Source organism: Tauraco erythrolophus, chromosome 4 (genome assembly GCF_009769465.1).
Source record: "Tauraco erythrolophus isolate bTauEry1 chromosome 4, bTauEry1.pri, whole genome shotgun sequence".
Taxonomy (NCBI): domain Eukaryota; kingdom Metazoa; phylum Chordata; class Aves; order Musophagiformes; family Musophagidae; genus Tauraco; species Tauraco erythrolophus.
Genome location: NC_141468.1, coordinates 31908562 through 31921978, shown reverse-complemented (window position 1 = coordinate 31921978; position 13417 = coordinate 31908562). Strand labels below are relative to the sequence as shown.

At 36.7% G+C, this 13417-nt stretch overlaps 1 protein-coding gene across 1 annotated transcript in view; it reads right to left on the bottom strand.

Moving 5' to 3' along the window:
• Positions 1-13417, bottom strand: part of DOCK4 (dedicator of cytokinesis 4) — a 261513-nt gene that overhangs the window by 149851 nt on the left and 98245 nt on the right. Inside the window, exons 4-8 of the mRNA XM_086609922.1 lie at positions 11988-12043; positions 9946-10042; positions 5657-5805; positions 2921-3005; positions 1540-1691 (exon numbers count right to left, since the gene is read on the bottom strand). Of these exons, the coding sequence (XP_086466048.1) occupies positions 1540-1691; positions 2921-3005; positions 5657-5805; positions 9946-10042; positions 11988-12043 (539 nt within the window). The remainder of the gene's footprint in view (positions 1-1539; positions 1692-2920; positions 3006-5656; positions 5806-9945; positions 10043-11987; positions 12044-13417) is intronic.

Sequence of the window (13417 nt, the reverse complement as noted above, 5' to 3'; positions counted from 1 at the left end):
TGCAATCCCGGACGAACGCGAGGCCCCAAAATAGAGAGGGGCAGAGAGAGAGAGAGAGAGAGAGAGAGAGAGAGAGTACTCCGAGAGTGGGAGTACTGGGAGGAAAAAAAAAAAAAGCAATAGAGCAAAAGCGCAGCAAGCGCAAAAGAGCAAAAGCGGCGAAAGAGCCAAAGCGCAAAAGCCCTTCTGTCCGGCTGCCCCTCACTTTTATACTGGGCATGACGCTGCATGATATGGAATACTAATTGGCCAGTTTGGCCCTCAGTCTTAAGTTCCACCACAAATCACAAGGGGAATCGTGTCCCCCTTGTCCCGGCTATGCTCCCCCCTTATCCCGCCGTGCTTCTGCACTTCGGCACACTGAAAAGTCCTTGGAGTCTCACGTCCGACCACAAACATCAACTTGCTATCAGCATTCTTCTCAGAGCGAGCCTCTGAGTAAAACCAAAACACGGAGCTCTTCTAGCTGCTAAAAAGAAGAGCTAACTGTCCCAGCTAAAACTAGGACACTTCTCTAAAGTGTTTATTGTTTTGTAGACTAGTCTTTCATTTCTCTAGTGGCCAGTCTTAAAGCTGATGATGCTTGTGGCCTCCAGAACATGTTCTTTCTATGGTGAGCAGAGCATAGAAGAATACAGTGGCCAAAAACTAGCAGCAAATTATGAATGGGAGCCTTCTGACTAGAAGGTGATCTCCCATCACATCTGCAAAAGCATGTAGCGGTTTAATCTTCCTGATATATTCCTCAAATAGAACTGATAAGGCTCTTGTGCTCTGTTCTCCACCTGTGCTCATATTTATTAAGTGCATCGTGGTTCCACTACTGTTCACTCCCATACTCTCTCTCTTGGCCAGAAACGTGTGGGGAATAGAAATAACTACTAAATATTTAAAAATTAGAAGGTTATCAGGGTTCTCACAGAATTTAAGCTCTAGGACAAACAGAAAAAGAATGGTTCCCAACTGAAAAAAAGGGGCCAAATAAACCCTAAATGGATGCAAGATTGGGTTTGACTGTTTCACTGAAGAACAGGCATCTCCTCATTGAAGTACAGGCTCCTTTTATAAAAAGACTCTTAATTCACTGACTAAGGGCAGTCCTCCAGTCTCATGTACCTACGAGAATTCATCTCATAAATATTACAAAGCAAGCAACAGTTCTAAGTTTTGAATGTGCACTGATGAGGAGAGAGAAAAATAGAGATATTGAAAAGTTATCTTTAGGTTAGAGAACTAATATTCGCTCTATATGCAGACATGTATATATGTCCCTACACATACAAAACCAACTGAAATAGGCAAACAAGACAGAGAAATAAACACAATTTAAACCTAAAATGATACCACAAATTATTAAGTATAGACACTGAATTTCAAAAGGAAGCAAAAAATTATCCTGAATCAAGACTATTTTCTGCTTATTTCTAAATAAAAAATTTGTTACCTGAATCAAAGCATACAATGTAAATTGATAGAACTGTAAAATGTAAAAATCATGTAAATGTAAAATCAGTATTCCAGTGAAAAATCATGTCGTACCTGATGGGTCGATTTTCTTTACTATCAAAGAGTGAGAAGATTACTTCCAGTTCCTCTCCCAGATTGGAGCACATTAGACTCTTCATCTGAACAAAAAGATGGTGGCTGCTAGCTGGTACTGGTGTGTCTTTTTTTCGATGACGATGCTCCATCTAAACATACCACAAACAACACAGCAGCCAGTTTGAATTAATGGTAAAAATCTCAAAACAAAAAGAGGTAAAAAACATAACACTGAACTACTTTCTTAATCTTAGGTTTTAAATTTTTAATTCAGTATTAACATGTAATAGTCTTTTTTTTTTTATTGGGGGGGGCATGTTTTGGTTTGATTTTTGTATCTGAGAAGTGACTTTTACAGTGTTGCACTGCATCATAATTATCGCTAGGAGAAAAACAGTAACCTCTAGAAGTTTACTTTTTTTCTACTTAGAAAATTCTAAGCCACTTCAAAGCTTTGTGCTGTAACAATATAGTATTTCATAGTCGGTTTAAATAGTTAATGATCTGATATTCTAGTAAGCAAACACACAAAAAAAGCTTTTCCAGAAGACTAAATAACAGTATTTTAAAATGGAAAAAAAAAAAACAAACATGTCCTTATTTTTCAATCTTTGGCAGACTTCTATATAGAAGCTACTAAATCTTCTTGATTTGACTTGTCAATTTACACCTTCACCATTTTAATCACTTATTAAGAGTAGGACAATATTAAGTTGTACTATTTCTCTCTTACATTGTACCAAAAATAATTTAAGCAGCAATCTTTCTAAGCTACTTATTCTTCAAATTGAGGTTATCTTGGGCTTTTTTTTCCTTCTCCTCTCTATGTTTAAAAGTGCACTCCATGAGCTCCATCATTAGTTTTCTGGGTTATTCTTCCTCTCTGTGTTTCTTTTTATGATTAATGGTTCCTCACTGTATTTCACCTAGTGCTTCAAAAGGATTCCGTAAGATTATATACGACTTTGAAACTGCGCAAAAGTATACTGATTCTAGCATGAAGAAATTACTATTAGGCTTGGAAGTACAAGTTATCAACATAAGTAGTTTAAAATTGTCAAAAATGCATTATAATTTAAGCTCCACAGCAAATTGTAGCAATTATATTTTTGCTTTATTCTATATTTAAATATATAAGTTAACATAAATAAAATTCAGTTTCAGTAAAAGCTTATTCTTAAGCAAGTATCTCATACAAACGTACAAATGACATAACTGTTCAAAAGAAAACTTATTTCCTCATAGTAAACTTCATTACATTGTCAAATGCCAGTTTATTTGATCAGAAAAACTACTTCTGGTTAAGTAGAAAAGAGCTGCCATCAAAACATCAGTATGTAATTTGACAGCAAAAATACTGAGTGTTATAATCACATACCAGCCTGTAGAGCTCTGTAATGCTGATCTCTTCGGGATCTACCATAGCATATTCTTTTCTTGGAACTAAGTCAAGTCCCAGTTGTCTGTATGAGAAATGGAATAACAGTAAGTAGTTTCTACATACAAAGGAAATAAATTAACTCACTGCTTCTATTTACATTTAACAGAAACATCCCAACAAACAATGTAGATGTTAATTACCATAGAATGGTTAGAGTTGAAAACAACCTTAAAGATCATCCACTTCCAACCCTCCTGCCACGGGCAGGGACACTTTCCACTAGATCAGATTGCTCAAAGCCTCATCCAACCTGGCCTTGAACACTACCAGGGATGGGGTAGCCACAACTTCTCTGGGCAACCTGTCCCAGTGTCTCACCACCCTCAGAGGGAAAAGTTTCTTCCTTATATCTAATTGAAATCTCCCCTCTTTCAGTTTAAGTCCATTACCCCTTGTCTTATCACTACATGTCCATGTCAAAAGTCCCTCTCCAGCTTTCCTGTAGGCTCCCTTTAAGTACTGGAAGGCTGCTAGAAGATCACACCGGAGCCTTCTCTTCTCCAGGCTGAACAGCCCCAATTCTCACAGCCTGTCTTCATAGCAGAGGTGTTCCAGCCCTCGGATCATCTTTGTGGCCCTCCTCTGGATCCACTCCAGCAGCTCCATGTCCTTCTTGTGTTGGGGACTTCAGAGCTGAATGCAGTATTCCAAGTGAGGTCTCACGAGAGCAGAGTAGAGGGGTAGAATCACCTCCCTCAACCTGCTGGCCACGCTTCTTCTGATGCAGCCCAGGATCCAGTTGGCTTTCTGGGCTGCCAGTGCACATTGCCGGCTCATGATGAGCTTCTCATGAACCAACAAACTCAAGTTCTTCTCAGGGTGCTCTCAGTCCATTCTCTGCCCAGCCTGTATTTGTGTCTGGTGAGACAGTAGCAACTTCAGCCTGGTAGAGGGATACAGGATCCCCTTGATCTTGGTTTTTTTTTTTTTTCTAGTGGCTGTTGCTGTTTCTGTCCAGAACCATAGCATGGTTCCACCAGTCTCTTTCTTTCTTTGACCCCCTGATGCTCCTTAACTGTTCTACTTCTTCTCACAGCTTTGCCACCATGCTGAGCAGGTCATCCACCCGGTCACACCTCTCACAGCTGTTCTCACCACTGCTGTCCCTTATCAGTGAATGGCTCTGGCACTCCCTGCAGCCTGAGACCTGGCTGGCTGCATGTTTTCGTGGGAGCTCTGTCTGGGTTGTCACATCCATTCTGTCAAGTGCAGAGGCCTTAGCTTTCTGCCAGGTGGATACCATGGCTAAGCTCCTTCTGAGAGGGTGATGGTCACCAATGGAAATCACCTCTTGAGCTGGCAGGATGACTGCACCCATCCCACATGCCCTTATGCACAAACTGCCGTGCCATGCCCTGGCTGACATGCCACGCTGTTTGCCCACTCTGTTCACAGCACTCCTGGTTGCTAGTGCTCCCTAGGCTACTCTACAGTTGGATTTCGTTTCGTTTTAATGTATTTTGGCTGTATTCACCATTCATGGATCATTCTTGCCCTTCCTTCACTTTGTAATATTAATACAATATATTTTTCCACAATTTTTAAATCTGTTTCATATTGTGGACAATGTACAATGTGTATTGTCCTTTGTACTGTTGTGGTCACTGTACAATGTGAATTCCACTAGTATTGTCAATTTGAATGACAACCATGGAAAAGATGATAAAAAGAAAATCCATCAAATGCAAAAGCATCAAGCTTATTTTTAATTTGGACTGAATGTCATCAAAGCTGCTTGGCTCCATCCCCTGAATGAAATTAACTTGAATCAACAGGAATAAACTTATTTTTAGCACAGCAGCAAGCAACAAAGATTAAGAACACATATGGGGCAGTCATGCTGAATTTGGAAAAACTTGAAAGATTAGAAAAAAAATATGTTTTTAAAGAGTAAGGACTGATCACTTCATAAACCATCACAATTCCATTTGGTTAGCACAAAACTCTAAGCAGACAGTTAATCAGACACAGTTAATCACAGTTCTACCACTATGTTAGGCATTTAGGCTTTCAGACAGCAGCGGTTGCAGAAACTCCTGAAATTCAGTTAATTCTACTATTGAATATTGCTGCATTTAGTCAGCGTTTAACTGAATAAATATAGGCTAAAGAAAAGACTTTGGAAACAGCACCCAAATCCCAAAAGGTATTTTAAACTTTTCCTCACTTTTTAAAAAAGAAGCAAGATAATACAATTTGCATTGGTTTTTATTAGTTAATCAGATAAAAGAAAGATGTAGAGCATAGTAGCAAGATGTATGTTAGAGGTGCCCAAGTAGGAATCGAATCGTGCAACACAAGTGAAAAAGGAAGCAATGTCAGCCTATATAGTTCCAGTTAAGACACCAGAGCTATGCTAACTACATCACACAGGAATCTGACGAGGCGAGTTTTAAAAAGACGTAAAAGAATGCTGCAGATATTCCAATGCAATTCTCTTTTAGACTGTATCACTGCTGTGCAAAATAAAATGAGAGGAAAAAAGCAAAATAAACCACGTCATTTTTCACTGTTAAAGCACAGTGGACAAAAAAATTATGAAGGAGAAAGGCCATTAAAAAAAGAGAACACCTGTCAGAAATTTATTCCTTACTTCAACATTCTACAATGAGCCTAAAGCTCTGGCATTATAATTAGATTCTACTATTTTCACTTATTATTATATTTACTCACTCATTGCCCCAATCCAGACGAGCAGTGATGTGTCGCTTGACATCCTTCATTCGGTCATGGGTGAGATGGCCAACAAGGACTTGCCTTCGCAGGTCTAGGATTTCATTCATTATGTGCCACAGTCGGTGAAAGAGATCCCCCTCATTTCTCTGCGAGGTGAGAACATAATTACCTCTACATCAACTGCATAAGCTGCCAATCCTAATAAACACAAATATGGTGGAGAAATCAAGAAAACTGCTTCTTTATTCCTCTACTTAGTCATGATCTTTCTTCTCCCCATCACACTGTGATCATTTTACCTGCATCTGTGTGTGTGTATACAAAATCATTTCGGAGCTTACCATAGACTCTGTCTTGGCACCACACTCAGTCCAAAATTTCACTCCAATTCCTTATGCCTCATGTTAACAGTCTAATTTATGTGATATGACAAAAATTTAACAAAAGAATTGTTTTATGCCATAGCACTGTTTTATTTCAAGAACATGTTCATTCTGTGCTGCTGTCTCATCCAAACTGAATATGTGATCATGTAATTCAAGACTATTTGAACTCGTACACATAAGGGAATCAAAAGGCAATAGCTCCTAGCATTTAAACTCTGAACCACAGTGTTAACGTGCTTTTAACTTTTTCTTGTATGGATATAACTGTACCTACTACTGTCTAACTGTAAATAAATAGTAACATGTAGACAGAATCTTGTCAACAGTTCATTTAACTGTGAAGTAGAAGAAATTCTGTGATAATAATTGTTTTTTAAACCACTATTCTACTTATACATCAATTAAGGACATAAACTATTTCCTATAAGAGTTTCCTCCCAAACAAAAGTTCTTTTAATTCTTCCTTCACCAATTCTAAGTGGTTTTACTTGAAATAGTTTTTCTGAGGAAACTTTAGATTGAGGAAACTATTGCAACCTCCATTTAAGTTATGCATCACACAAAGTTGAAAAAACATTCCTATTCAGATTCGTTCTGCTAATTCTTGCCAAAAACCCTAAGCCCATTTCCCTTTTCCTTCTTCCTATGAACAAATGGCATAAAAACAAAGTTCAGCTACTTCTGCTGCATAATTGCTATGAAACGCTAAAATTCACTTACAAGCACTATCACTCTCTGTCAATAACTTTAATATTCCAAGGGCTCTCACAAACTGCCATTTAATAAATCTACTCTTTTTATTTCCCATTCATTCACTTCATAAGCTCACTAAAATGGGCATTAATTTATTGTTTGTCTTGGCTTTCTGTCTGGAAAAAAAGCCAGTGTATTTTGAACACACAATAACAAGAGCAGTGAAAAAAAAAGTTGCTAAAAAGGAAACAACTTCAGTAAACAATAGGAATATACGAACTTTACAAGTAAAATAAAACAAAAAAAATGGTCATACAAATACCCTTTGAATTAGGAGCAAGAGACAAAAAAGATTTTATAGGAATGTTACAGAAAATTAGGCTGACAGTATGCTTTCACAGTTATCCATCAAACAGTAATGTATAAAGATTTCACTGCTACAGTTAAAAAAAGTCAAATAAACACTAATTCAGGTGCATCTTTGTTTTCAATATCTGATGACAAGCTCGACTGAGGTAAATTATTCATGTAACTACAAGAGACACGCTAATGTTTAACAAGATTATTAAGCTCAAAATAGTGTTTTCAGGTATCCTTTCTTTTCCAAAGCTTTAGAATTTGTCTATGAGGTGCTTGTATCTCCAAGTGCTAACTGGATCTGCAAACAACTGTGCTTGTTTTACGGATTTAGGTCTCTATACCAAGGAATCGTATTTTTGCTCCTTTTGTTCTTTTCCAGGAGAAGCCAATATACTACTATACTTGCTAATATACGTAAAGCAATCGCATTTAGATACACTTCAGAAATTCCAGAAAACTATTTCCTATTATAATCTGGAGAAATTTCAAAGAAGCTTTGAAGAAACAGCTTCTTGTTTTTCAAGAAACAGTTCATACTGCTTAATTACAATTTCACTGTCAATTTTAAAATGGTACTGTATTTCCTACAATCAAACAGAAATAAATACTTGATTTTGTAGGCTCTCGTATAAAAAAATTCCAGTAAGCAAATTAGCAACTGCTCCAACTGCAAGTCTCAGAAAGGTCAGCTGGTTTGGAACAGCCTCTCTGAACAAAATCCATGCAATCATCTCAAAAAGATAGCAGGCTGGCTACTTCTGGACCATCCCGACTTGTAGGAGGTCTAGTGGTGCAACTCATTACTGTTTCTTACGTAGCAGAAGCAGGCCCTATATCAGCAGACGGTAGCTAATCTTCTCACAATTTAAGTCATAATTATCAACTCAGCAATGAGTTATGATGAGGGATTGGAGGCTATTGGATGCAAGTGAACAGGTTTTGATTACATTTGATGTGTGCACATGCTGTCAAGTCCAAACCATGGTTTGGTTTTAATGTAGTAGATCAGAAGTTCAAATGTTAAAAATGGAAGACAACCACAATGCAAATCACAATTTAAAATGAAAATATTTTAGTTAAACCTTTAAAGACACAACTCTACAGTCAAAAGAAAGTAAAAAAAAAAAAAAATCAGTTAACAGAGGAAAGTAGGCATAGAAGAATAAAATTATAGCAATTATTAATACTTAGATTCTGATGTACAAAAAAGAAGTTACAAGATGCAAAATAGTCAGCAAACGCTGAATTTCAGTCAGAATAAAAATAGATATTGAACAGGCTTCTTTGTGTGTTGTGTTGTAAGCACACTGAAACAAAACAATTTCTACCTGTGGTGGTAGCCAATTAAGAGAAGGAAATGGTAAGATAACTTACAGTGAAAAAGTCAGTCACTAGTCTGAAACCTCTCAAAAGAATGGGAGACATCAGTCTAGGGAGTTAGTATCCAAGATCCTATTGATACTGCACAACATTTAGATAAATAAAATAGAATCCTAGGTCTGTATGACTTATATAATGGAGTAAGAGCTGCTTAAATGACTGGTGACTCAAAACAAGACCATAAATCGGAAACCATCAGGTAGCTGAGTTTGGAAGAGTTTTCTCTATGCAAAAATGTTTGCTCACCCTAATTAAAAAAAAAATAAATTTATTAATATAATCTTTGCTTCAACTGAAGTTTTTAAGGGAGTTAATTACAGAATTGGAGAGGTCACATTTAGAGAGTGATGGAGTGATAAATGGAAATTATAGCACACACCACGGGTGTTCTTTGATGCTTACTGCTACTTTGTGATTGGTGCTTACACAACTGCTACTGGAATACTACATTCAGTTCTTAGTCCAGAAATGCAACATGGGTTCAGAAAATAGGAACGGTTAAGGCTAAAAAGCATGATTTAAAGTTAAATTTGAGAAGATAAGCCTACTAGATAGTTAAACAGAAAGCTAGCACTGTATCTATTACAAGGGAACAATTTCATAGAGTGGCATTCTGTAGGGAGTTGTAATAGAAGTATTGAGGCTGGTATGAATGAAACATGAAAATGCATATATAAGTAGGAGAAGAAATGATAGAACAAGGAAAGGTAGGCATTAATAGCCATAGAACATCTTAAGTGTGATTTCATTAAAACAAGGAGAGAAACACACTGACCTAAGATGTCAGGGAGAGGGAGAAAAAGACCAGAGCCACAAAATATCCAGATAAGGAAAACTAGAGAACTGTGAAACATGGGGCTTTTACTTATGAAGTATGAGGTAAGGAAGAAGTTCAAAACCAGAATTCACTTCTGTAATGGGTGGCTGGTAAATTCAAAATCAGTTCATTATTGCTAATCAGGAACCTCTCCCCAGCCTCCCTCAGCAATTAGAACTCAACAGCTGCCATCCTTGATCTCCGTGTCATACACAAGAGATCCTGGTCAAACAACATGTACACATCTCAGCACTTGTGAGTGTGCGGATGTGAGAGGAAATAAAAATCTATGAGAAAATGAGTACAAATCAAATCAATTGGCTGAGAGATTGTCAATAATATACTACATTTGTATATTTCAACAAAATACCGGTATTGTTTGTTACGCTTATTTTGAACACTTCAATTTACCAGACAAAGAATTCTTAGATCCAATGGCTACAAATGAAGCTGGATAAGACTCAATCATTAAGTTGGTAAAGTTCAGCAGCAGTAGCAGTCAATGATTGGAAAAAAAAAAAAAAAACAAACAACAACAAAACTGAATGCTTTTTTCTGAAATATATACTTAAACTAAACTAAAGCATCTAAACAACAGTGTGCCTTTTGAGTTGGCATTAAATCAAACCAACATTATTCAGGGTACTTGCCACATAGAGTTGTTTCCACATCGTTCCCCAGTCTCTTAAAGTTGACGTCATTTCTGTAATAACAGAATCTTCTGTTGGAATAACCATTTCAAATTGTCTGTAACATGCAGAAGAACACATGATATGACACGAGCATTACAAATCCCATTATAGTTACTAACATAAAGACTTCCTCCTGCCAACAGTGATGTCTATCAACCTACATGAGTGCTCCTTCAGCCCATCATGCTTTTTATTTGTATATTACAATTAATTCCCATGGAAAAGTTTTGGGTGAAAATAATCTAATCCCCATGGAAGGTTTTGGCTCTAGAGAAGGCAAGGTGAGTTTTTTACTATGAGATAAACATGTCAAAAACTGCTTTCATAGCAGACAAGCTCCCACAGTTTCCAAAGGGATCTTGCTGCTTCAGTTTAGACTCCAAACCAGTGATTGTTGCCATTCTTTTTTACATCTCTGTTTATAGAAATAAGACAGAAAATGCCATTCTTTCATTCAACTGAAAAAGGATTAAAAAAAAAATCAAAAGAAAACTAGTGCAGTGTGAGTGAGTTTTTGCCTATTTGATGCTGGCAAAGAAAAAGCTGGATTGGCTTGGTCAAGATCAAACTCTCCATCACACCATCACCACTACCACTTTGTTTTCACACACAGTAAGTTTCAAAGGTTTGCATTCATGCCTGGATTACTTTTCTCATTATATTACTTCTCTCTTCTCAATTTAACATAACAATGCGACAGCCCCTGGCCATGATGGGCTGTAAGGCACACGGCCTGAACGGGAAACACGGGCTAAGGAAGAAAATAGAGGCAACAAAGATTGAACTCCCTGTAAGTAGTGTCATGGTGTCTGCTAACAAAAATTATTCCATCTTCAAGCTTTGTTTTCTTGTGATGGTTTACAACCATTTTATTTCACTGAATCTGCAGTTTTGCCTACAACCACTTTTAAAGGAGAAAGGATCCTAGGGCATGACAAATCACATGTAGCTTGAACTCCATAGTGAACAACAGATAGTTTAACAGCAATGTGGAGCCTGTGGGAATGAGATTTTTTTTTTTAAATATGATTACAGTCTTCATCATTGTTTTTGCCCATCAAGAAACATGGACCATCTACTCACTCATTCATGCTCCCAAAACAAAAGGTCACCTACGCCTAATGTTTAGACCTGCATTTATTATGATGAGAAACATCTTTCCTTAAACAGGTTTCAAACTGATACATATCAGGTATATTAATACATCTAAATAAATGATACAATGTGAACACTCCCAAACTAAGTAAAACTTTGGAAAAAACTGTGTTGAACTAAGAACAGTGAAAAACAAAAACTTTTAAAAAGTGATGATGTCAAGGTAAATATTATATCTAAAAAAAAAATAAAAATCAGTGTTTCTTTTAGTCAGAACATTTGAGTTCCAAAACAAAATTTTAAAACTAATTTTAACCAATTGTTCTGGTTTTTATTAACTCTTCTAAAAATGAAGAGAAATTAGTTGTTGTAAAAACCAAATATTGGCTCTTCATCACCTGAAGAAAAGAATTAAAAGAAAAAAACTTCTCTATTCATTTACAGTTTTAGTGAAATTCGTTGTTATTGAATTGATATATTATTTTACCTTTTTTTTGTAAAATGCCAGCTGTCTGCCATGGTACAGCTGCTGTCCTCAAAGAAAGCAATTAATCTTAAACAGAAGCTTAATAGTCAGCTTCTATACAGGTAACTTCTTCTCATTAATGCAATACCTTTTTCAAGCCAAACTTAACAACAGGAAGTGAAAACATGCAATCATTTTCTCTTTCTTCTAGACAATACAGACTGATATTCCCAATCGCACTATATGACTTTTCAGAATATGTCACTTCAATTTTATGATGCAGAACTATCAGGTTAGCTAAGGACAACCATTTCAAGTCCTGTGGTAGTAAGCTGAAGTTAAAATATTATAACATAACAAAATCACCACTTTACCTTAGAAGTAAGAGTACAAGTAACTGACCATGTTTAAATATTTGAATCCAGAAGATTTCACCTACCCTTTGTTCTTAACACACGCATTTTTCAAGTGAATGTAGTTGGATGGAAATATGCCCTGAAAAATAAAATAGTTTAGGTAAAAACCAACAAAAAAAATCCCCTACATGAGTACGGAGTTCCATTTAATATAATTTAGTATGCAAATGCATGCTGAATTAAAAAGTCCTCCAAATAATTACCAACAAACATGCACAAAAAAAGAATGCAATATATATTCAGTATAGATCTAAAGGAAATGAAAATGTCATATTAAGTAGAGTTTTAATCCTTCGATACTTCAGAAAATTAGAAGATAAAGACACGTAGAACGTGTAGGAGATGGCTTGGGAGCTCACTTATCATAGATGCTTTTATTAATTATTCCTACTTTGACAAGAAACAGACCAACTGTGAGGGGTAACGGGGTAACGTCTTATCGACAGCATCTTACAAATATCATCTTCAGATAGAGATTCTAAAAATAAAGCTAAATAAATAAAGTTAACAGTATTCAATAAAAATACAGTTAATAAAGAAAATAAAACCGAAGTTTTATTTGATGGCTACTATGCCCTAAAGTGCATGGGAAAGCTGTGGTAGATGCCTACTGAAAAGCCTCAGTGTCCTGACAGGAATAGTCCTTTTCTAGTTATTTAATGACTCTCCACTGTTCTTTTGAATGGACAGCATCACTGCAACAGTCATACTGCTCTTACATCACACTAACCTTCATAAATCAGAACAATAAGCAAAATGAAGCAGCTCGGCTTCCACTTTCTGGCTGAGAAAGTATATGCTACAGCTCGCTACATAACACAGTAAGGGAAAATACATATCTGTTTCCTTTGTAAGCACAGCTGCACATGGCTTCCCTTTATGATGACGGTGCCCCATTTTCTTTTAACAAAAACAGACGTTACACCTTTGACAAAAACGCATCTACTATGTAGAGGCAACCGCGCTTGTGAATGCTCCTTCTCCTCACTAACGTAAAGTAGTTCAGGAGAGCATCTCCCAAGGACAGTAAGATGTACAGTCTTGCACTTATAAGTACGTGCCAGAAAGTAGGATGGCTGCATATGCACGCTCACTGCAGACCAGCTGCCACAGATAATTTCTTCGAGTGTCAAAGCTGGCAGAATAACAAGGGAAGAATCTTGACAGAGTTTATATTGGAGTTACATGTAACTCCAATAACAAGCGGAGTTACAAGGTGCTCTTATTATTTCACTTTTGGAGAGACTCCCTGCAAATATCCAATGCAGAAAACTGTTTGCATTCACACTAGGAAAGCAGAAAATGTGTATCTCATTTCTTCGCACATCAAGTCATGTTTAGAAAACCTATTCATAACTTCTACCAACACTTGACAGACCACAAAGCAAGACTGACAGCAAGCATGTGGTGAGAATTGCAACAAAAGACAGAAGATGTCAACAAATCCCAACTG